The 26,811-nt window shown below is 33.9% G+C and overlaps 1 protein-coding gene across 1 annotated transcript; it reads left to right on the plus strand.

Annotated features, from left to right (window-relative positions):
* Positions 1-5,866: 5,866 nt before the first annotated feature.
* Positions 5,867-20,143, plus strand: LOC126890990 (uncharacterized). The gene is made up of 2 exons (XM_050660171.1): positions 5,867-5,998; positions 19,211-20,143. Exons 1-2 carry the CDS (start codon positions 5,867-5,869, stop codon positions 19,442-19,444), a joined length of 366 nt encoding a protein of 121 aa, XP_050516128.1. The 3' UTR covers positions 19,445-20,143.
* Positions 20,144-26,811: the final 6,668 nt, after the last annotated feature.

The raw sequence follows: 26,811 nt of genomic DNA on the forward strand, positions 1-26,811 counted from the left end.
TGATATTTATGTTAATGATAAGCCTGTGTCATTTAAATTAGATACTGGAGCCGAGGTAAGCACTTTGCCTTTATGTATTCTCAAAGAAATAGCCCCAACAGCACATATCCGTAAATCTAATATATCATTAGTATCATATGGGGATTCAAATTTTAAAATTAAAACAGTAGGGAAAGTTACATTAACTTGTGGTATTAAAAATGATAAAAAAGATATATCTTTTGTAGTTGTAGATACAAAAAATCAGGTTCCTTTGCTAATGTTTAAGGAATGTCTAGAATTAAATTTAATCAAACGGGTAGATTCATTAGTAAGTTCTAAATTTAACAGTTTAAATGATCTAGTAACAAAATATTCACATGTGTTTGAAGGTTTAGAAAAATTTCCAACAAAACACCATATAACCTTGAGGGAAGATACCAAACCTCGAATAAGCACCATAAGACGGGTTCCCCATGCTTTACGAAAACGTTTAAAAAATAAACTGTGTGATCTTGAGGCACAAGGAGTCATAACAAAGGTAGATAAACCAACAGAGTGGGTTCACCCACTTGTCATTGTGGAAAAGCCAAATGGGGACTTACGATTATGTCTTGATCCAAAAGAACTTAATGGGGCCATCAAGAGAGAACACCTTCAAATTCCTTCTGTTGATGAAATTGTAACTTTACTTGGTAGGGGACAATTCTTCACTGTTTTAGACATGAAGGATGGATATTGGCAAGTGGAGCTGGATGATGAAAGTGCAGATTTAATGACCTTTGGTACACCGTAGGTACCAATTTAATAGACTGGCTTTCGGTATCTGCTCAGCCCCAGAAGTATTCCAAAAAAGGAATTTTGAAATATTTGGAGATCTTGAAGGCGTAGGCCTTTACTTTGATGGTTTAATAGTCACTGTTGCCTCAGAAGCAGAACATGACAGGAACTTAAAAAGGGTTCTTGACTGTGCTACCAAATACAACATAAAGTTCAATAAGTCGAAAGTACAGTTCAAACAAACCAGTGTTAAGTACATGGGTCAGATATTTTCAAAGGATGGAGTGAAAACAAGTGATAAATATATCAAAGCAATATTAGACATGCCCATACCAGAGTGCAAACAAGATATTGCAAGATTTTTAGGAATGGTAAAATATGTAGTTAAGTTCGTGCCAAGCCTATCAAAAATATCTGCCCCGTTAAGAAACTTGACAAGATTGGATGTAGATTGGCAGTGGTCAAGTGAGCATCAGGATTCACTGGATCAACTAAAGCATCTCTTGACTAACTCACCAATCTTGGCAGTATTTGACCCAAAGAAACCAATAGAAATTGAAACAAATGCATCAAAAGACGGACTGGGGGCATGCTTGTTGCAAGAAGGTAGACCTGTGGCCTTTGCATCTAGAAGCCTTACAAAAACTGAGCAGCAGTATGCTCAAATAGAAAAGGAAATCCTGGCTATTTTATTATTATTGGCTAAATATTATAGTCTAGGCGCCAGAGAGGTTACCGTGTCATATTCAATTCTGATGGACAAACTCAACGATTTCTTATGGATTTTTGGCTGCTGATTACGAATTTCGAGGGGGGATTTCGATCCGAGTGGTCAAAAAATTGTTATAAACAATTTAATTGTTTATAAGGCTCTGGCTCATAAACTAAAAGAAATAAAAAAAATGTTTGAAATTAAATTTGTTCCTTAATAAAAAACGAAGAAAAAACCGTTTACTAAACTTAAATCTAACAATTAGAACTCAAGATATTGTAAAATTAGTGCACAATTGCAAATTAAGTATTTTTCGAAGCTTTATCGATGGTAACTCGGCTTCTACGCATGCAAATAAGTCTTAGAACGTGTCGTTTTAAAGCTTAATTATTAACAGACTTCCAAACAAAGTTTGTTAAATTACTTGATCTTCATTTGTTTTAAAGTTATACCCGTTTGAAGTTACAATTTTCTTAAAAATATTGTACATTCATTTGTTTATAAGGGTTTCAAGCAAATTTAAGCTATAAACATTTATACTTTAATGAACAATAATGATAGAAAAACTCAAAAGGAACAATTTGAGGTTATGAAAATGTTCATAAGTTTATTTTTGGCCAAGATGTCGATATTTTAATGGCGCGCGCTATGAGGCGCAACATCGGCTCACCGCGTAAAGGTTCACGCGCTAACTTCTCGATGCAAATTATAATTTCTATGTATACATACGTTATCTTCATTTTTCATTTTTGAAGATCCTAATAAAATTTTATCATATAATTCTTATAATTAAATCACCATACTGTACCTTGTATCACCTTTCATTCTATTTACATTGTCTTCTATTTTTTGCACTAAATGAGAAAAAACATTAAAAACTAATATTTCAGAAGTATAACTAAAAAGTAAGTTGATATTATTTATTAATACTATTTTTACAAACATTTTTTTCATGCATCTGCAAATCTGCATAGAGATATACAGGGAATATCATCTTTTTTACATCTGCATAAGTTCTTAGCGAAATTTTAACAGTTACATGGTGGTACAAGTCTGTTCTTGTAGGCAGTAAAACTAAAACTTTTTGAGGCTTCAGAGTCTAATTATCTATATGATATCCATATAAAGTGGATCTAGTTCTTTTGCAGCATCATCAAGGCCCGTCAATTGTGTGTATGCCGCCACATCATAAATGCTCGTTTTATATGCAATGATGATGCTGCAAAATAACTCGATCCATTTTTATATGGATATCACATATTGGCTCATTTTCATGCGTAGAAGCCGAGTTACGATCGATAAAGCGTCGAAGAATACATACTTGACTGTGAGCCAATCTTGCGCCTCATAGCGCGCCATTAAAATATCGACATCTTAGCCAAAAATAAACTTACGAACATTTTCGTAAGCTCAAATTATTCCTTTTGAGTTGTTTTATCATTATTGTTAATTAAAGTATAAATGTTTATAGCTCAAGTTTGCTTGAAACCTTTATAAACAAATTAATGTACAATTTTTTTAAGAAAATTATAACTTCAAACGGGTATAACTTTAAAACAAATGAAGATCAAATAATTTAACAAACTTTGTTTGGAAGCCTCTTAATTAAGCTTTAAAAGGACACCTTATAAGGCACATTTGCATGCGTAGAAGCCGAGTTACGATCGGGAAAGCTTCGAAAAATACTTATTTTGCAATTTGCATTGTGCACTAATTTTACAATATCTTCAGTTCTAATTGTCGGATTTAAGTTTAGTAAACGGTTGTTTCCTCGTTTTTTATTAGGGAACAAATTTTATTTGAAACATTTTTTATCTCTTTTAGTTTATGAGCCAGAGCCTTATAAACAATTAAATTGTTTATAACAATTTTTTGACCACTCGGATCGAAATCCCCCTCGAAATTCGTAATCAGCAGCCCAAAATCCATAAGAAACCGTCGAGTTTGTCCATCAGAATTGAAAATGACACGATGACCTCTATTTGGCGCCTAGACTAATAGCAGACCCCCAACTACAAGTTGTTTTTGACTTTATCATCAGTGGCTGACCAGAGCAAAAATATAAAATTCCAGGGAATGTCAGACACTTCGCCAAAATAAAAGAGAATCTATTTATAACTAATGATCTCCTTTTTCTAGACAATAAATTAGTTGTCCCTTTTTCATTACGAAAGGAAGTTCTAGGAATACTTCATGAGGGACATTTAGGCATAGAAAAAACAAAAGCGAATGCACGCCAAATTTATTATTGGCCTGGTATGGCTACGGATATTGAATCATATATAAGGGCATGTAAGAGTTGCGAAAAATTTGCTAGAAAAAACCCAAAACAAACCCTATTGTCCTATCACTACCTAAAAGGCCATGGGAAAGGGTAGGGTCTGATATTTTCACATATGCAGGAAAAAGTTACGTAGTTTTATTAGACGCATATTCTAACTGGTTAGAGGTATTACCAATTAGAGACAAAAGTGCTGAGGCAGTAATTGATGAAATTAAGACAGTTTTTGCACGATTTGGATCACCTGATTTTCTTGTAACTGACAACATACCTTATAATAGTGAAAAATTTAGAAAGTTTAGCAGAAATCGGAACTTTACCTTGATCTTTCGTAGTCCTAACTATCCACGTTCAAATGAATTAGCAGAAAAAGCAGTCTCAATTGCAAAAAACATGTTAAGGAAAACCATAGATGAAAGAAAGCATGCAGACCTTCAGTCAGCATTAATAAATTATAGAATTTATCCATTAAAAGGCATGGGATACTCCCCATCACAACTTCTTAGTAGTAGGAGATGTAAGACAAAGGTTCCAATTTCAGTTGAATTGTTACATCCATGTTTGTGTGAAAATGTTGAAATGAAAATGAAAGCTAAAAAGAATTAAATGAGACAACTTTTAATAAAAATGCAACAATATTGAAGCCGTTGGACAGAGACATGGATGTAACAGTCCTTGATCACCGTAATAACACCTGGAAGTCTGCAAAAATCTTGAATCAACATGAATCACCTAGATCATACATCCTGGAAGATGACACTGGAAACTCTATCAGAAGGAACAGATGTCACATGTAAGATCATCAGCAAATGTTATAGACCTTGGTGATGATAAAATAAAGAGTAACCACCATCATTTGGGTGGTGATGTTAATGTGGGTCATGAATTGCCAGACAATGAGGGTATTGAAAGTAGGGACCCTCAATCAAGAGAAGTATTAATCCCTGACAATCATACACCTGAAATGTCAAATCCTACTAATACTTACTGTACAAGGTCAGGGAGACAAATTAAAAAACCTTGTAAGCTCAACCTATAAAGAAAAAGAAAAGAGGATGTATGATACAGAGTTAAGTGACATTCATATTATTCATGTTGGTAACAAGATGACTTGACAGCGAGGTGACGGTGACAGGAGTTAGGTGCAGGCAGTGGCGGATCCAGGGGGGGGGCGATCGGCCCCCCTCTCAACCCAAGTGATTTATTTTTTTTAATTATAATACAGTAAAACCTGTGTTACCGGCCACCTGCCAAAATCGGCCACCTGTACTAACGGCCAGTTTAAAAAATCCCCAAACCAAGTATAAGTAGACTACAAAAACTGGCAATACCGGCCACCTTTCCATATCGGCCAATGGTTCTTTCATTTTTAGTAGCCGTTACTGACAGGTTTTACTGTATAAAGATTACAAAAACATTCATTTATTTTTCAAATGGATAACTATACATGTTTAAAAATTACAATATTATATGAATTACATATACCTAAATATATTTTTTTGAAATGAGTAATTTATAATTCTTAGGTATACATTAAGAATTAAAAATGATTACAATAAGCATATTTAAACAAATATACTGTGAACGCATACCTAAGCATGTCCACTCTCGTATAATTATAAAATCGGTTGCAGATAACGGATTCTTCGAAAATCTCTCGAAAATAGCGCGCTCAGCAAAACTATATTAATTTGCCGAAAATATAAATGTATTATGTTCAAACGCCGATTGCTGACCACGAAAAAAAATACCCTTTGCTTATTAATTATTAGTCTATTAGTCATTAGTGTATTTTGTCTATCGATGCAAGTAACGAAGTAACATCTCTAATACTGATTCGTACAGATCTTAGTTTGTAAATTGTTAGAGTGATTAATATTATTTTGAGTTTATTCTTCTTTTTTATATTAATATAGTTTGTGATTTACGAAGAGTTATAAAATGTCAAATAAACGAAAAGAAGCTTCTACCGAGAACTTGAAAAGTAAAAAATTCAAATGTCGCAAGCTGATTATTTTGTTAAAAATCGACGTAATTTGGGTGATCGTGATAATATTAATAGTAATGAAGATAATAAATATGTACAAGGTATATCTTATCAGATAGATCATACTATGAGACCTACTGATCTTGGAGCAAATTTAAGTTTTGAGAGCATTCAAAACAAGTCATGCGATTTTTCAGTGTGTCCGATACAAATCAACGATGATGCAGTAAATCTACTTTCGAGAGTTTTATGGAAAAAGGTATGTCTTATATATGCATGAAATGTATGTCTTATATATTATATAAGTTTATTCTATATCACGTTTGACAGACGTGAGTATTTATGCACGAGTACGATAGATAGTCATTTATGTCGCGGGATGCAATCATCCACATATAAAATTATGGTAATGAATTAAATTTTATACTTCATATGGGAAAGTACATCATGTGACACCTCATTTAAAAGCTTTTGAGATAGTGATTACAAAAATGTATAGGTAATGCTTGTGCAAAATCTCGGTCCAATGCTTTTTAAATGCATTCATTTTTTTATAATCCTGAGAAAACTAATAAGTATTTTTTAAAAATTTAAACACAAACTGCAAGATTACATTATTACCGAGGGACGAAAGTCCCTGAAAACTTCTATAATGTTTATTTTAATAAGTTATAGGGGTGAAAAAGAAGAGAAAATTGAGTATGATTTTTAATTTCAAATACCTATATCATTCACAAGAAACCTTTTGTTTATTCTAATGGACGTTCGGCCCTCGGTAATAGTGTAATAGGTATTTTATTCTGCGTTTAAATTTTTCAAAAATTCTCATATTAGCTTTCTCAGGATTCGAAGAAAATGAATGTGTTTAAAAAGCATTTGACCAAAATTTTGCGCATGTAGGTATTATACATTTTTGTAATCAGTATTTCAAACGCTTTTAAATGAGGTGTCACATGATGTACTTTCCCATTACGAAATAACATTAAAACTATTTCGACTTGAATTTGTTTGCATTGAAAAAAGTAAAGTAGTTATTTTGATTTTTTGAAAATTACATTCGTTTAATTCATTATTACTGGACAATTCGACGTAGATCTCAGGATCGAATTATTTTGTAATGCCCCTTTGTCCGCTTCTTCTCGATCGACGATGGTATATAAATGTTTGAGTGTGGAGTAAAAAATATGGTTTTATTGACAGCTAAGTATAATTACACTAAAGATGTTGTTCAGGTAACTTTCTATGATAGACTGCCTTTAATGACAGCTACTGATAATAATTACACTCGGCGTAACTTCTAACAACGACTTACGCACTTGTTAACGAGGTAACTATTTCAATTAGACTGCAACCCAAAATAGTCCCCTTGGTAAATTTATAATCTCGTCAAAATATGCAATTCATCAATAAGTTGCATGACAACCGAACTACGGACCTTGCGTTTTGAAAGGTTGCAACTACAGTTTAAAGGAAGCTATTGTAAAACTTACAAGTTCAATTGGAAAATACATTATTTGGTAATTTACTAAGTTTGCAGGTTGAATGGACTCTAATTATTAAAATATTACTCGATGTTTCCCAATGTTTCAATTATACATGGTGAAACTATAAAAGTTTAGGAAGTTAAGAAAAAATGTGAGATTACAAATTAAGAGATTACTTTGAGATTGAACATATTGGCCACTTAAAAGAAAGAGACGACCAATAGAAAATGTTTAAACACATTATAATATAAAATAATAAGAATATAACAATAATCCTAACACTTATTCACTCGGTTTTTGAATTATTATCTCACCCGAGCAGTGCTACCTATAAATTAAATATTTAGAATTTATGATTCAGCTAATATGTTTAATCCAAATCTAATCTATTTAAGTGAAACTGTTCTAGATGAAACTGTTTTAAAGTGTTAATTAAATTTGGTTGTGATGCTGTGTTTTTTCGAACTCTCATCGAGGAACTCATCTCCCCGAATAGCTACATTATAATCGGATATGTTGATCGGCTTTTAAAAATCTACTTCAAGTAGATTCCTTGGGACCAACAACAAGACACCAACGCCATCTTTTACCGACAATGGAAGAGCTGTGGCAAACTTGACTAATTTTCTCACTATATGCATACGTGCTGACTTTTTCCTGCTTTTCAGGTCTGCAATTGACCGTTTTAAAATGTTAAAAATATTAAATATATTATACTTATAACGAATAATTTTTTCCCACATTCTAAATCCTCTTTTTGCCTTTCGTGCGTTGGGCTCTCTGACTATTTGTAATAACTTGTATGTCAAACTAGTTGTTTTTCTGTTTCTATTTCGAAGTGTTATGACTTTGCTAAAATATTCTATTTCAATTAAGCCTTCTTCAGCAGTTTTAATATTACTATGTTTAATTTTTATAATTTTATTTTTAGATTCTGCTAACTTTTCAACTAATTTTATTTGAAACCTTCCTGGTTCATGTAAGTTAACAGCATATTCGCTTTTTCCTCGAATATTATAGCATTTATTAAAAAATGCATTTGAAATTATTGTATGTATTTGTTCTGCCAATTTAGCCTTGTTAGTTTTATGTTTCTCAGTAAATGCAGTATTCTCAACTGTTACAATAGTTTTTCTCCGAAAAGTTTCAGAGTGCAAGACATTCTGCTGTGCACTACAACCTGTATTTAACTTTTCAAAATTTAACTTTTCCTCCATGCCATCACTGGACATGTGGACATTTACTTCTATCTCTTTCAAATCAATTTCTTCGGTACTGTTTATATACATTTTTCCATCTTCTATATTATTATTAACTTGTTCTAACTGTATTACCTGATTCTTGGCATCTTTATTTTCAACAGCTCTCGAACATTCTGTAGTTTCTATACTTTTATTAAGCTCTTCTATTTGTTTTAAGTCCATTTTAAAACTTTCTGTCTCTTGTACAACCATTCTAGTTTTATTTTGGTCTGTACCCTCGATATCAGAAATTTTTTGAACATCTTTATGGGATTGAGTCATTAAATCATCAACCCTTTCATTTATTGTCTTGGGATTTTCTTCCTCAAGTATAAACGATTTAGAATCCTTTCCCTCGGGTGTCTTTCTTCCCGAATCGAAATTAGTTTCTTCTGCAGTTTGGGTTGGCTCTAATTCCATGAAATCAAGCTCGACTACAGAAGTTTCTATTTTGCTATTAGCTGATTTTATTTCATTGGTATTTGTTTCAACCAATTTTAAATCCTTTTTAATATGTATAGTTTGCTCTATGACTTTAGTTTTAGGTACTTCCGAATATCTAGGCATCTGTCGCCTACAGAACATACTGAGTACTTGTATCTGCGGGATGTGCTCTTGCTGTGCTACCCCTGACATTATCCAACCCAATTTAGTATTTTGGGCGAGGAAACCATTCTTCGTTCGATCTACCCCATCCAGTAATATCAAACTATATTCTTTGGCTCCTAATAGAATATCTATTGGACCTGTTTTATTAAAATTTGGATCAGCCAGGACTAAGTTCCTAGGGTTCCTTTCTTTTATTTGTATCTCCTTTTTCGGTAGATTCTTTGTTATTTTTTGTAGCACAAGTGCTTCGGTCTTCATCTCAAATTCATTTTTGAAATGCGCCTCTAAGTTTACTGTCACGCACCATTTCGACGTCCTTTGGTCTTTATTGCCAATTCCAGATATCTGAGCGTGGACAGCCTTTCTTTTTATTCCGAGACTTGTAGCGGCCTGCTCCGTAATGAATGATGACTGCGAGCCTTGGTCAATCAATGCTCTCATCAATTGTGAGCTTCCTTTTGAGTCTCTTACTCGTACTAATGCCGTTGCAAATAGCACTTCTTCATTCTGATGACTTAAACAGCTCACAGTATTCTCTTGTCTCCTTGACGATCCGTCGTAACTGTTGTCATCTCTGATCCCACTAGAATGGGGTCTATTTTGTGGCCTTCTGTTTTCAGAATTCCTTCTGTTATCATACTGACCTTCTGACCCACTAGAATTGGGTCTATTTTGTGGCCTTCTGTTTTCAGAATTTCTTCTGCTCTCATACTGACCTTCTGACCCACTAATATTGGGTCTATTTTGTGGCCTTCTGTTTTCAGAATTTCTTCTGTTCTCATACTGACCATCTGACCCACTAGTATTGGGTCTATTTTGTGGCCTTCTGTTTTCAGAATTTCTTCTGTTCTCATACTGACCTTCTGACCCACTAGAGTTGGGTCTATTTTCTTTTATTATCGACCGCACCCTTCTTTTCATCATATAAAATCTTTCTATTTCACCTTCTAGTGCATCCTGTTCATTTTCCAGAGTTATTTTCATTATTAAAGCATCTATTTTTTGTACCTCTTCTTTTAAATCCTCTTGTATATCTTCATTGTTTTCGTCGTCTTCCAATAAATTATGAAGTTTTTCCATTCTAATTTCAACTTCTCTAATTTTTCTCGAAGACTTGTATGGATTTTTAATAAACTCCTCTAAAGCCTTTTTCGTTTCTTCATATTTTTTCTGTATTTGTTCGTAATAGTTAGATGTAAAATATTTATCATCTTTTGAACCTTTTTCTACAATTTCATTATGTTGTTCCGCAAAGTCATTCCACAATTCTTCAACTGTCTGCCGCCTTATGTTTAAATATTCTGTAGTACGCCTTTCTTTGTTCAGTTTTTTAATATTAGTCAAGATTTTTGCAATTTCCTGTCCAAGTTTTTCTTGTTCTGCGTATAATCTCTTCATGTTTTAAATATAAACTTGACCTATATTCAAAATAATGTCTCAGCAAAAAAAACCTTCCTCAAAAATAAACCAACGACCTCAAAAACGCTGATGTGTACAATGAAATAATTTTACTTTTAAGTAAGAGAAATAAAATTCTTTATATAAAAATACATATGCGACACAAATATATGGAGTTGAATAAACGCAAGATTGTAGTATAAAAATAACTTGATTTATTAAATGTGTCAGTATGTCAGAATTTTATAATATATATGTTTAGAAAATCAAATGTTTTAAAAGTTTCAAATTATAAGAATCAAAATTACCAAATATACTTAATATCCAAATAATCAAACTGTTAGATTTGAATTAGACAAAATATTACCAGTAAATATTTTAAGTAAATAGATATACAGTATACAGAATAAATATTTCAATAAAAATTAGTAAAATTCGATACTTAAGTTTCTTTAATAAACTTTTTACTTTATAAAAAAAATGCACTGCGCTAAATGATAATAAATATTCAAAAACTTACAGTTTTATCCCGACGTTCACTTGTATGTCACCGGGTGGGCCTGGAATCTGCTGCGCTGCCTCTTTCTTAGAACTGCAACTGGAACTGGTGAGCTGGATCTCTGGATGCCGCTAGATTTTTCACCTCCAAACAGCTGGAACCGCAGACTTAAGGACTGCTACTCAGGTTCTCTGGTGCTCAAAGGTTCTCGAAGGCTGCTACTTCTAATTTCGGTGCCTTTATATTTTCTTTTCTCCACACTTCGAATTCGATCGTCGATCTTGTACGGAACTGGGGAGCAGCTATTCAGGTCGCTAAGGGTCGTCTCCTTCGAAGCTCCAATTAAATTAACGCCCTTTTGATGTTGTTTTGTCGAAGGACCAATCGACAAATTCGACGTAGATCTCAGGGTCGAATTGTTTTGTAATGCCCCTTTTTCCGCTTCTTCTCGATCGACGATGGTAAATAAATGTTTTAGTGTGGAGTAAAAATATGGTTTTATTGACAGCTACGTAATTACACTATAGATGATGTTCAGGTAACTTTCTATGATAGACTGCCTTTAATGACAGCTACTGATAATAATTACACTCGGCGTAACTTCTAACAACGACTTACGCACTTGTTAACGAGGTAACTATTTCAATTAGACTGCAACCCAAAATAGTCCCCTTGGTAAATTTATAATCTCGTCAAAATATGCAATTCATCAATAAGTTGCATGACAACCGAACTACGGACCTTTCGTTTTGAAAGGTTGCAACTACAGTTTAAAGGAAGCTATTGCAAAACTTAAAGTTCAATTGGAAAATACATTATTTGGCAATTTACTAAGTTTGCAGGTTGAATGGACTCTAATTATTAAAATATTACTCGATGTTTCCCAATGTTTCAATTATACATGGTGAAACTATAAAAGTTTAGGAAGTTACGAAAAAATGTGAGATTACAAATTAAGGGATTACTTTGGGATTGAACAATTACATTTCCGAAACTACTTTAAGTTGTTAACTTATAAAGTCTCATTTTGTAGGTTTTTTTTTAATTTTAATGATAATTCACTACATATTATATATTTATTTTTCTTTCATCAACTTTATGTGTTATGTATATGGTGACCCAACCCAAAAGTAGCGGAACCGTTAAATATTTCGCGAAATGAACATCGAATCAAAAAAATGAAAAATATGTGTTCAATAATTTTTAAAATCTATCAAATGATACCAAACACGACACCCTATTCGACCCTTTGAATGTGGGATGGGGGTAACTTTAAAATATTAAATGGAGACCCTCAGTTTTAATTGCAGATTTGGATTCCTTACGTAAAAGTAAGTAACTTTTATTCGAGACATTTTTCGAATTCTGGATAGATGGCGCTATAATCGGAAAACCATTAATCGTGATACCATAGGTAATTTATAGAAATGGTTTAATATCTCTAAAAACACTCTCAAATAAAAAATCAAAAAACACAAGTTTAATATTTTTCAAAATCCTATCGAATACCACCAAATACGACAGGATGTCATTCGGTAGGTTTTTGAAAAATATTACACACGTGATGTTTAGTTTTTCATCTGGAAGTGTATTGCTCGAGAAAGACTATTTCTATATTATTCTATTTCTATATTCTGTATATTATAGCGCCATCTATCCAGAATTTGAAGAAATGTCACGAATAAAAGTTGCTTACTTTTACGTAAGAAGTTCAAATCTGCAACAAAAACGGGGGTTTTCCATTTACGATTTTAAATTGAGCCCCTACCCCACCTCCAGGGGGTGGAGTAGGGGGCCGTATTTGGTGTCATTCGATAGATTTTTAAAAATTACTGAAAAGGTATTTTTCAGTTCTTCGATCCGATGTTCATTTCGCGAAATATTCGACCGTTCCGCTATTTTTTGACACCCTGTATATACATATAGTTTAGCTCTCCAGGGCTCCAGGCCTAGAAGGCCCATGGCTTGGTTTACTATTCTTTTCCATTCTTTCCTCCTTGCTGCTTTATTTTTCCAATTTGTAATTTTAAGTTCTTCTGTCTCTTTATCTCTTTAACACCTATGTCTTTAACACATAAAAAAATATGAAAAAAAAATTTTAAGAAACGGTTTTCTTTAGTTACGAGTGGCCAAAATTAAAAGTATTATAAAAAAATCAACTAAAAACCAAAAAATAAAAAAAATTGAAAAAATCTAACACATTCGTTAAAGAAAAACGTGGGGCGAAAACCGTTTATTCGATCAAGACGCGCCATGCTTTTCTTTGACGAATGTGTAAGATTTTTTAATTTTTTTTTTTTATTTTTTGGTTTTTAGTTGATTTTTTTATAATACTTTTAATTTTGGTCAATCGTAACTAAAGAAAAGCGTTGCTCAAAATTTTTTTCATATTTTTTTATTCAATTTTTTATTCATTATCAATATGTTATTACAAATTAAGTACTTAGATAAAATGAAATAATTTCATTTTTGTATGAAAAATTAAAAAAATTTAAGTATACTTTTGTATTATCTACATTTTTACGCCTACATGATTATTTTTATTATAATTATTATTATCCAGATTTAGCCATACTGTTCACACTCCCTCTAAGAGGAAAATTTAGTCATCCCGATACCTGCGGTAACAAAAAGATTGAGCTCTGGTGTGACTTTTTCCGTGTTATCGAGACATAGGTGACGTGGTATGCTGGCTGGAGTATCTCCCAACAATCTTCATACACATCTGGCAGTCGAGTCAAGAGTAATATGTACAGCTTTCTGCATGGTCTTATAAAGATATTCATTTAGAGACTCAGCTTTTTTATGTTTTAGTAGACATTTCAGTAGTAGACATAATAATCGGTATTGTTAGGGTATTTTGCATTCTCCATTTTCTTCGTATTCTTAAAGCCAAATTATTATTATTATCAGGCCCGGACTGGGCCGCCGGCCCCCGGGCCGGTGCGCCTTTTGTCTTGGTTAGTATCTATCCATTAAAAAAATTAACGCTGAAAAAATTTTTTTTGAACCTTTACACAAAAATGATGCAGCTATCATTCCCCTAAAAAATGTTTTTACTTGCTTCTGATTTCGCCGTTTGGCACCGAAGGCGCACGAGAAACCTACATACTAAAGCCAGTGGGTACAACAAAATACTAGATATCAGATAATCAAATAGCTTAGATAGGATACGCGGCGCCCTCGAAGACCATTTTTACTATTCAGGCGCCTTTCGTAGATTCAATATCCGCTGTTTATATTTTAATAAATAGCTTAGATGCGACGCGCGGCGCTCTCGAAAACTATGTTTGTGATTCGGGCGCCTTTCGTGAGTATCAATGTCCACTGTTTCTATTATAAAAATAGCTTAGATGCAACGAGCGGCGCCCTCGAGGACCATTTTTACGATTGGTGCACCTTTCCACTTTCAACTTCCACTGTTTATCAAATAACGGATATTTATACCTATAGAAGGCGCCCAAATCGAAAAATGATCTTCGAGGGCGCTGCGCGTCGCATCTAAGCTATTTGATTATCTGATACCTGATACAAAGAGTGTTACATCCCACAATTGGACTAAAATATACAGGTGTGGTTTTCAGTGCTCCAAAACTACATTATAAATGCAGGATTGTTGTGTCCCAAACTCCCAAATAATGAAGCCAGTGGGTACAATAAAATACAACTTGTATCAGGTGTCAGATAATATAATCAAATAGCGTAGATGCGACGCGCAGCGCTCTCAAAGACCAATTTACGATTCAGGCGTCTTTCGTTAGGGTCAATATCCGCTGTTTCTATTATAATAAGTAGCTTTGATGCGACGCCCTCGAAGACTATTTTTATGATTCGGGCGCCTTTCGTGGGTATCAATTTCCGCTGTTTCTATTATAAAAAAAATAGCTTAGATGCAACGAGCGGCGCCCTAGAAGACCATTTTTACGATTGGAGCACCTTCTGTGGGTATCAATTTCCGCTGTTTATCAAATAACGAATATTTATACGCGAAAGCACTACGCGTCGCATCTAAGCTATTTGGTTATCTGATACTTGATCCCTCGATCAACTCCTTTACATCCTCGCATATCGGACCAATCAAGCCAAGAGTATCCACAAAAGCTTCTTGATTTGAAAATCTTTTAAGATCGCTATCTTCATCTTTCCGTTTCTTCCTTTTGCTCGTTAGTTCAAAACTCACATACTTATGTAAGCTGAGCGATTGTTATTCCAAACCAGTCCAGCTTATGACACTGTTTAGAAGTGATTTTGAAACCAGCGAGAGGTCCCGAAAGGATTCTCTATTACTTCTTACGAACGTAGGTGGCTTACCGTCATTTAGCACGGTAAGCCCTATGTTGTGGATCCATTCTGATAGGTATTCCCCTCTCGAAGCGGGACGATTGGTGAAACATAACAATTATTTTACGCCAACCGGTCTACAGCTTATGCCTTAACATACCTATTTACATTCTTAACAGAGTGTCTGGTGATTCCAATACCTCGGTTCACCACGTATACGGTCACGTCAGATCTCCTATCTTTAACGATTTTCTGTCGAAAGACCAAATGTCACACCTTCCCTTCGTGCGAGTGCCTCTGCAACATCGTGAGCAGCTCTCGCCCTTCCCACATTTATTTTAAGGAACTGCGTATTAGATTGTTCTTATCTTTCTAACTTACCCATACGCTGTTTTATTCCTGGTCCTAGGTGTTTTCACCCACCCTTTTCTCATCGCTTGTGGCAGGGTGTCTCTTGAGGCCCCGCTTTTCCAGGATCAGTTTTTTACACTCCGAGCACTGTAAGCTGTCGGCACTGTGATCGGATTCTTTAAAAGTGAGGGAAAAAGTGGTCTCAGTACTTCACTCTCGCGACTGGTGCCCCCTCCTTACCACATCTGTAGTAGGAGTCCTCCTTGTTTTCTCTCTAGCCTAATTTACTATGCCTGAACTGCAGGCATCTAAAGCACCCCTGGAAACGCAGTCTCTCTCATATCTTGCATTGAGTTCCAGCCAATAAATATAATATGTTCTCTTTCCAGTGCCTTCTTGGCTGCGGTACGTGTCAGTCCAACCGTGACGTTTGTGTTCTCTATTTTCCCTTATACAGACGAGTTTGACGTCGTCAGGCACCGTGCTGCCGGTATACCTCCGAACTTGTATCAGGATTTCTACCTTAGGACTCTTCCGTCTATATCAAATAGGTACACCTGGACCTAATAGCCCCGGACAACCTCTACTGCGTTTCCCTCCGTGCGGGCCACGATAGTCTTATTTCAGGAGTTTCATCAGATCTCCGAGGGCTCCGTTTGCGACCGTCTGACGTTAGGCCATTCACCACTTAGGCACTGATCGCCTGACACCGTCTGCGGTTGCGGATTTTTTATCGAGGTTTAGTCTTATGCTATATGGAATTTAGTAAAAAATTTGAAAAAATTCAAAAGGTGACTTCCATTGAACACAAATCATCATGATTTTTGTTAAATGTTTTTGAACCAATAGATTCTTTTGTAGTAGTAAGTGAAAATTACTCACACTTTTCGAAAATTGTTTTTGAGTCTTCAGAGAGTATGTAGCAGATTAAAACAGATACTGGGAAACTGAAGCTATATTTTTGTGGAATCTTAATTTAATTTTATTCCCAATAAAAATAGTAATTTATTTTATGTATTTAAATTAAAATTAGTAATAATGATTTACTTTACACGCATTAGGATTTCAAAAAAGTTTGATGACAAAGCTTAAGAGGGAGGTCTGGCGCCATTATTTGGATATTAGGATGGCGCCTTTTTTAGAATTTGGGCTGGCGCCTTTTTTAGAATTTGGGCTGGCGCCTTTTTTATAATTTGGGTTGTCGCCTTTTTTATGAGCCAGTCCGGCCCTGATTATTACTGTTATTACAGTAAAACCTGTCAGTAACGGCCACTAAAAATGAAAGAACCATTGGCCGATATAGAAAGGTGACCGGTATTTCCAGTTTTTGTAGTCTACGTATAATTGGTTTTGGGAATTTTTAAACTGGCCGCTAGTATAGGTGGCCGGTAACACAGGTTTTACTGTATATAGAAATTTAGGCAATCGGCCCCCCCTCTTAATGATGCTGGATCCGCCACTGGGTGCAGGGTTGTTAGGTTAGTGTTACCAGCATGTAAAAATGTGAACTAAGATACTTGTTAAACATACAATAATTATTTAATATAGTATTGTATTTGTTTTATTTATTACACCTTCCATCAGGCTTATACAACACCTACTATGAGCTATAGTTTTATATAGACTTGGTTTTTTTTTATTACAGGTTGTAGTCAGAGCAAATCTCAACCAGATATAACAAGTGCAGCTCCTAATGATTATACTTTCACGAGAAACACCATATTTACTGGAGAAGTTACAGATGTTCCTGATTTTTCAGATGTAACAAACAGCGGAAGTATTGTCCTTTTCATGATCATTTTTCAGTGCGTAACAAATGATATGGTAGGGGAGCAAAGTATGCTAAATGTGCAGTCACTCGAGCGCTTTGGGGGCCTATTGGGTTGTAAAGAGTAGGTCCTAAAACCAAAAAAAGTTTAGTAAAGTTTTCCATTTTAGTGGGCGCTTGCCATTTTTTAATTTAATTTTCCATTTCCAACAATCGTTTTTTCGATTATAACGCGATCTATCGATAATTCGAAAAAATGTTTCGAATAAAAGTTACTTATTTTTACGTAAGGAATCCAAATCTGCAATAAAAAATTAGGGCTTTTATTTAAGATTTTAAAGTAATCCCCCACCCCACGTCCATGGTGGGTCGTGTTTGGTGCCATTCGATAGATTTTTCAAAAATATTGAATCAGTGTATTTTACAGTTTTTCGATCTGATGTCCATTTCGCGAAATATCGCGGGATTCGTATTTAAAATATTAAATTTACCCCCACCCCTCTCCGTGGGAAGTCGTGTTTGGTATCATTAGACAGATTTTAAAAAAATATTGAGCAAATATTTTTTAGTTTTTCGATCTGTCAATCATTTCGCGAATTATTCGCTTTTTTCTTGTGAAACTTTGGGAATCACGTATTTCCTTACGCCCGGCTCAAATCGTCAGATTTTTGAAATATACACTCTTTTGCATGTACTTAACTTACCGTATCTTAATCTGACAATTTCGAGTTTTTTTAAGGATAGATTTTTTTTTCGGGCCCCCCTTAACGAACTCCCCTGTGTTAAGAGCCAATATATGGTAGAGGTACATCTGCAGAGTACCAGGTTTCTCCCATATGCTAATATGACGCGCTCGAGTAACTGCAAAAATCCCCGCTTGGGCTCCCCTACCAATTGGGACCGTGCAAGTTCGGCAAAGCGACCCCTATTTCTACGCTCTGTACTATTATTCGCACTTTTAATTATATTGGCCAATTCTATTAGTCCTGGTTACTGGATAATTGTCAAGCCCATAGTCCAAAAAAATAATAAGAAGAAAACATAAGATTCAGGTTATGTTATGAAAACATCAACAATTGTATGTAGTAAATAAAATTAGTTATTAAAATGCAGTACTGTAAGCAAAATACAATTAATTAAATTTACCTTTATATAATAATTGCATATCATATCAATATTGTAGAGCAATATATAATTTTTCTGCTTCATTGACAGAAGGTCTGAAATATAGGTCAATTTGACAATCTCAATTGACAATATGAATTATTTAAGATAGTTGCAATATTTCTCCGCGACTCGCGCAGGGTCGTTTCTCGTTTCCCTTTCCAAGTACTTGCACACCGCGAATAGGAAAAAGGGTAAGTCCGTGATAATATACACATTTATGACATTTATTCTAACATGACATTTTAGTTAAATCTGACAGTTGCCACATTTTATTTTCAATTTGAAATAAAAACAAATCAAATATGTTTCTTGCATTTATAAAATGGTATTTTCTTTGATTTGCATAGTCTTATAAATTATACATATATGTGTAATATTATTATCTAATTAAAAAAATATATTTTTTTTATTATGGCGCCATCTATCGACAACTAGAATAAATGTTATAAACGTCACCGACGAAATGTAATCGGAGACGTGCCTTTTTTTCTGTCACATACAATTTAATGCGTTAGAAAGAAATCGAAAAACTGTGACGCACTGAAAGATGATCATGAGAAAAAGAATACTGATGCAAATAATTGTAGTTGTTCATCTGGTAAAGATTTTAACAAGTTTTTTTTAAATTTTGTTTTACATGGGCCATTCAAATGTAACTTGCTTTTTATTACAGGTTGTATTCCGAGCAAGCCGTTTGCAGTTCAACAAACTCATCTCATCCAGGTGGTCACAGATTTGTGTACAGATGAACGAAGTCAATAGGAAACTCGACTTAATCTTAGCACAGTCATCCTTACAGCCCCCAAACCAGCAAGAGGATAGTTTTACAATTCCTGACTTCCTCACAAATCTTCCTGTGAAGGATGACATGTGGAGATTTCCAGGTGTACAGTTTCCTTGGGTGTAACTTAAACCAGGTGTTGGTTATTACTAATTAATTTGCTTCCGCAAAACTTTCCAATGTATCTCCCCGATCGTTCCGGTTTCCTAGTCCAAATGGTCCAACTGCAGATGATGTTTTGCTAGCCCCAACTTTTGCATTGAAGTCACCCATGACAACTGTTAGGTCTTGCTTTTTCAATCTTTTCACGACTTCATCAATGCTACGGTATAGTTCTTCTACCTCTTCTTCTGTTCCTTCTGTTGTAGGTGCATACACTTGAATTATATTGATATCGATTGGACTTGCTTTTAGTTGTATGAGCATAACTCTTGCCGAGATTGGGATGAAGTTGTCAACAGAACAGTTCTTTTAATTACAGAAGTAAAAACAAGATGAAGAATTTCAGTGTCGTATTTGAGGAAAAGCAATAAAATAGACAATGCTTTTGTCTTTCCTGACGTGGATGTCGCTTTTATAAGAAAGCCAGATGTGGTATTTTTGCTTCCAGATCCATTTCAGCCTCCACTAAGTGACAATGCAACATTTTTAAATTCGGTATAAAATTTTCGGTACTCGATGTTCGATAAGAAAACAATACCCATGTCTCACTGTGCTTCGCATGAGCTACACAGTGAGAATTTTCATGAAAAAAAATAAACGCTTGTTCACAATTTATGTTAGGTTTTTTTTTCAGTTAATCTATTGTGTTGTTGGCAATATGACATCTAAACCGTAGTTAAGGAATTAAATTTAATTGTTGAAATTTCTGAGTTCTATTTGAAGAAATATGATTTTTGTCTCGCTGTGGACCACCCTCCCCTATACAAAAACAATGTCAGAGTTCCATACCAAACTTTTCTTCATCTCACTACTCAGTTCAAAAGCTGGTGATTATAAATAATGTATCTGTATATAAAGAAGACAGTGAGGTTCTCAGAGTTCCATAGCAAACTCTGCAGTTCTCTACTCAGTTCAAAAACTGGTTCGAGTTTACTATGGACTGTCGCTCTCCACATTTTTTCTATATATGTATATACATATACGTACATATATCGATTAGGATTAAAGTTTAATTTTACTTTAATATCCCCATGATACATTAGAAAAATGATCCAAACCTCAGAAATGTAAGGTAAGGTTAAATAAATAATTTGTATAACAGCATGCGATTGATAACTTTAGATTTGCTTGAAAGATATTTTTGTTTAAAAAATGTCTGCTTCTCGTTTAATAACAAATCATAAATTGACTTTTCAAATTTGAAGCCAACACTATCGTAATGATTGTTATAAATAAATCCACAGACATCTTTTTTAATGGCATTGACTAGGTGTCAATCAGCCAGTCACAAGACAATGAGGTCCTCAGAGTTCCATAGTAAACCCTGCGGTTATTTACTCAGTTCAAAATCTGGTTTGAGTTTACTATGGACTGTCGCAAGTCGCTCACCACATTTTTATAATAATAATGTTTATTCAACAAATATAACAATATACAAACATATCAAAATGTATAGTTAAGGAAAACAAACATGGCAGCCACAAGGAAATAAATCCGCACGTAGCTGTTTAGGCCAGGGTAATAAGACAACAATATACCCTGTTCGTGACACTCGAGCAGCCAGGGTACTGAAGCGTTTTTTCGACAAGTAATACCTATAGGAACAAATTGTAACTATTTCCTGCGTAGGATCTGGCGGCCATTTTTATTTACAAACAATTAACTGTCAAAAAATGGCATTTTTCCCTTTTTTTTCAAATCAATGGAAAACAGTGAAACTTATGATTTTTTTAGTACAAATATCTTTGAGATTATGGAAAAATCTTTAAAATGGCATATTACAAAGTTTGATATACTCATTTATTGTTAATATAATTGCGAAAAAAAGTCGGAATTGCAAAAAAAATATTTTCGCAATAACTGCTGTAAAAATTAGTGTATAGGTTTGAAATTTTTGTCAAATGAGGATTCTTTGGTGCTTAATATGTGGTAAAAATTTCAAAGCGATTCATTCAATTGTTTAAATTTTATTCGAATTGTTTATCTCAGTGAGCATTTTTTTTGCACTAACATAAGTCAGAAAAAAATGACGTTAGAACCATTCCACAGGTGTCAAATAGAAGAGCATGAACCATATTTTCAACTTGGTTTAAAAAAAGCGAATAAAAAATGCATTTATTAGTAATAAATAATTGTGCAAAAGTATCGTAAATCTTTCCTTATAAACTTTTTGAATAACTTTTTCGAAAAAAATTAACTTTTTTACCCTGTTTTAAGTGCACAACTACCAAGTAATGTTATTTATATCATAATTGATAAAAAATAAAAAGTTTATAAGGAAAGATTTACGATACTTTTGCATAATTATTTATTACTAATAAATGCATTTTTTATTCGCTTTTTTTAAACCAAGTTGAAAATATAGCTCATGCTCTTTCATTTGACGCCTGTGGAATGGTTCTAACGTCATTTTTTTTTTTGACTTATGTTATTGTAAAAAAAATGCTCTCTGGGATAAACAATTTGAATAAAATTTAAACAATTGAAGGAATCGCTTTGAAATTTTTATCACATATTAAGCACCAAAGAATCCTTATATGACAAAAATTTCAAAGCTGTACACTAATTTTTGCAATAGATATTGCAAAATTAATTTTTTTTGCAATTCCGACCTTTTTTCGCAATTATATTAATAATAAATGAGTATATCAAACTTTGTAATACGTCATTTTAAAGCTTTTTCCATAATCTCAAAGATATTTGTACTAACAAAACCATAAGTTTCACTGTTTTCCATTGATTTGATAAAAAAGGGAAAAATGCCATTTTTGACACTTAATTGTTTATAAATAAAAATGGCCGCCAGATCCTACGCAGGAAATAGTTACAATTTGCGCTTATACGCTGTGAGCTCGGACGTAGAGGGGATATTTACAAATTCGCGAACGCCAGTAGTGACAAGTTTGTAAACGTTTACTGGAAATTTGACATAAATGTCAAAGTGATTAATTTAAAATTAAAATTAAAAACATTAATTATAAACAATATTAGTTGGTCAAAGCTGTGGTATATATTTTTACCTTAAATATACTTACGTTTTAAATACTGAATTTAAGTTTTTTTAATGTTCCGTAATATCTAATTATAAATAATCTATTATAATCTTAGCGCCATCTACACGATTATTGTCAAAGTATCCGAAGTAAGAAATTGATATTTTATCAATAGAACGTCAAAATGATTAGAAAAATCTTAAAAAAATCGATTACAATTTAATTACTTTTTTGCGTTGTAAATATTAAGCGATAACAATTAAATAATAAATTTAAAAATTACCGGTAAAAGTTGAATTAGTAACCGCTAGGAGCGACACCAGCGAAGCTCAGAGCGTATAGGTATTACCTGTCGAAAAAACGCTTCAGTACCCTGGCTGCTCGAGTGTCATGGAAAAAACCTTATTACCCTGGACTAGTTGCCCAAAGTTGTCTTTTTCTATATATATTTGAAGTCGTCCTTGGAGTTGAAAATCCTCGATGTTGATCTACCATTTTTCACGTCATAAAAATTAAATAAATATCTTTTCGTTGGAACTGAGAATTTCACTTATTTCTTTACTTAGTTTTGAATAATTATCATTCGATTGTTTAAACATACAGAAGATACTAACGAAATATTAAAAATCTTGGTAAGATATCTACGCCTTGAATGTTTTGAACAAAACTTGATAAACCTTTTTTTTTAATGACATCTTTTTTTTTTAATGGCATAGACTAGGTGTCAATCAACCAGTTACAATAAGACAACGAGGTCCTCAGAGTTCCATAGCAAACTCTGCAGTTCTCTACTCAGTTCAAAAACTGGTCAGAGTTTGCTAGGGACTGTCCAAGTAGATCTCCACATTTTTTCTATATATTTTTAAGTCATCCTTCTACAATTTTTCACGTCATAAAAATTCAATAAACATCATTTCGTTAGTACTAGCAGAGACGTCTGAATTTCACTTATTTCTATACTTGTTTTTGTATTATTATCATTCAATTTTTTAAACGTACAGCAGATACCAACGAAATATTAAAAAAATCTTGGTAAGATATCTAATCCTTAAATGTTTTGAACAAAACTTGATAAACCTGAAACTGGTTACAAAAAATAATAAAGAAAAACAACACAAAAAATAAACAATAACAACACAAAAAACATTTAATATTAACAATACTTTAGGGCTTAGGGAGTACATTCCTCCATGTAAACATTAGATCAAGATTTGGAATACTATTCGCCAATGTCTCTTTTTTTTTCTAAACTCGAAGGCTATTTCTGCTTTTTAATCTTGTTGTCTTACATTGTATATTAATCAGTGTCGATCGGATAAAAAAGACCAAACTTAAAATTGCATCTCCAACAGAAAAGCTTTTGTGGCTGAAAATCAAACCCGATGAGGTGTTTGTAATCATGAGGTGTTACATGTTCTCCTTAATAACCAAAAATCCATTTATATGTATCCAGACACTGTGAAGGCACTTCTTCGGCTCTTAACCTGAAAAAAAAAAATAGAATTAGAGTAAATCAACATCCATATGTTTCAAAATAATATTAAAAAATAAAGATTATAGTCCGGGATCCCACGCCCATTTCCACCATTTGTTACTAACAAACTAATTTTTTGTGAGTAGCTTCATTGTGAATACAGGAATGAACAAATTGATGTGATTCATCGGTGCGTCGACGACACTATTATCTCGCAATATAAGCCACAGCGTTTTTTCATGTCATGAACACATTGCTGTGATTAATCGCTATGACGACGACGCGTTTTGTCTCATTGATCACATAAACCGACGACTGCAGCATAGTCTGGACGGAACACCAGATAGGTCGAAATCATCAACGAATGAAACGAGCAGCCAGAACGAAATGATGGAACTGATGAGACAATTAGCAAGTGATAATAAAAAGAAAAACAAGAACCTGGAAGATATAAAAAATACAATTGGTAATATTATCGAGGAACTAAAATATATAAAAAGTGGCAAGAAACCAGATCGGACATAGATCTTCAAAACTATATGGTCGCCAAAAAGGAAGCGAAAGTAGCAGTAGCAAAAGCTAAAGCAGAAGCATATTCAAACCTATACGATCAACTTGAGTCAAAAAGAGATGGAGAAAGTATTTTGACAGTTTATTAAATGAAGAATGTGACAGACAGCCTGTGGAGTTAACGGACACAGTAACAGCAATGGTTACCAGAATAACAAACGAGGAAGTGGCTCAAGCGCTTCAAAAAATAAAGAAAGGAAAATCAGTCGGACCGATGATATTCCTGGGGAAGTATGGAGAGCATTGGGAGAGACAGGAATAAGTTGGCTAGCAGGTCTATTTAATAGAATTATGGAAGTTGGACAAATGCCAGACGAATGGAGAAGCAGTATATTAGTACCTGTCTACAAAAACAAGGGAGACATACAGCAATGCACGAACTACAGGGCTATAAAACTACTTAGCCACACCATGAAAATATGGGAGAGAGTAATTGATAGACGGATACGTGAAGAAACCGAAATATCCAATAATAAATTTGGCTTTATGCAGGGCAGATCAACAACAGATGCAATTTTCATTGTAAGGCAACTGATGGAAAAATACAGGAATAAAGAGACCAACGCTCATATGGTATTCATTGATCTTGAGAAAGCATATGATAAGAGTTCCTCGAGAGATTCTGTGGTGGGCACTCAATAAGAAATGAGTCCCTGGCGAATATGTAAAAATTGTGAGAGATATGTATGAAGGAGTAACGACTAGTGTTAGAACAGGTGTGGGAGAGACTGATAAATTTCAGGTGAAAGTAGGATTGCACAAAGTCTCGGTGCTTAGTCCTTATTTATTCTCATTAGTTTTGGACCAGATAACAGCGAAACTACAGGGTAGTATTCCATGGTGCCTAATGTATGCTGATGATGTAGTGTTAATAGGAAATAGTGAAATAGACTGGAACAAAAACTGGAACACTGGAGACAAGATCTGGAGGAAAAAGGTTTAAAACTTAGTAGGACAAAAACAGAGTATCTGGAATGTTTATTTAAAGATGGAGCTACTACAAATAAAATGGTATCTTTGGATGGTAAAATGATTGTGAAAAGCAATAGTTTTAAGTATCTAGGATCGGTATTACAGAGTAATGGAGAAATAGATGGAGATGTATGCAGTAGAATTAGGGCTGGATGGATGAAGTGGAAAAAAGCGAGTGGTGTGTTGTGTGACAGAAAAATTCCAATGAAGCTGAAGGGAAAATTCTATAAAACAGCCATAAGACCGGCTATGATGCACAGAACTGAATGTTGGGCAGTGAAAAAGAAAGAGGAACAACGAATGCATGTGGCGGAAATGAGAATGCTTAGAAGGATAAGTGGAGTGACAAAGAAGGATAAAATTAGAAATGAGTATATTAGGGGAAGTCTAGGTGTGGCGCCAATTGATGCCAAAATGAGAGAGCATAGGTTAAGATGGTTTGGTCATGTTCAACGTCGAGACGTTAATCACCCAATACGAAGAATAGCTGAAGTGCAGATTCCTGGAAGGAGTAGGAGAGGAAGACCAAAGAAGACCTGGGGGAGACGATAAGGCAGGACATGTTGGTAAAGGGGATTAATATTGATATGACCCAAGATAGAATTGTGTGGAGAAATGCAATTAGGGAAGCCGGCCCCGCATAGGGATAAGGCAAAGAGAATGGTGATGATGATGATGATGATGATGATTGAGGAACTAAAAGAAATTGGGAAGGAGAATAGTGAATACAAATTGCAAATGAAAGAAATAATAAGGCAAAATGAAAATTAAAAGAAAGAAATGGCTACGATGAAACAAAAAATAGACAAAATAGAAATAATCTTGGAAGCATGTCAGAAAGAAAAGAAGAAAAATAACCTAATAATGAGAGGCTTACCAATAGACACAACGGAAGCAGAACAAAAACTCAGAGTAGAGAACATCATAGAAAAAAAAATGGGAGTAAAATCAGAAATAAATAGAGTAGAAAAGAAAAATGAAACAATGTGTGTTATTGAATGTAAAATATTTGAATATAAAATGAAAATACTGAAAGCTAAGGGTAAACTAATGAACTGCAAGCAACATTTATATAGAGTATATAAATATTATAGAATCTGACCTAACACTAAAAGAGATAGAAATACTTAACAGTATAATTACCATTATCTACTTAGATTTTAGCAAGGCTTTCGATAAAGTTCCAAGGGAAAGGCTTTTGAAAAAATTAAACAGGATTGGAATTCGCGGGCAACTGTTAAACTGGATTTCAGCCTTCTTAAGTGAAAGAAAATTTTCAGTAAGAATACAGTCTTCAAGTAGCCCCCTATATGACGTAATAA

The sequence above is a fragment of the Diabrotica virgifera genome, chromosome 9 (assembly GCF_917563875.1).
Source record: "Diabrotica virgifera virgifera chromosome 9, PGI_DIABVI_V3a".
Taxonomy (NCBI): domain Eukaryota; kingdom Metazoa; phylum Arthropoda; class Insecta; order Coleoptera; family Chrysomelidae; genus Diabrotica; species Diabrotica virgifera.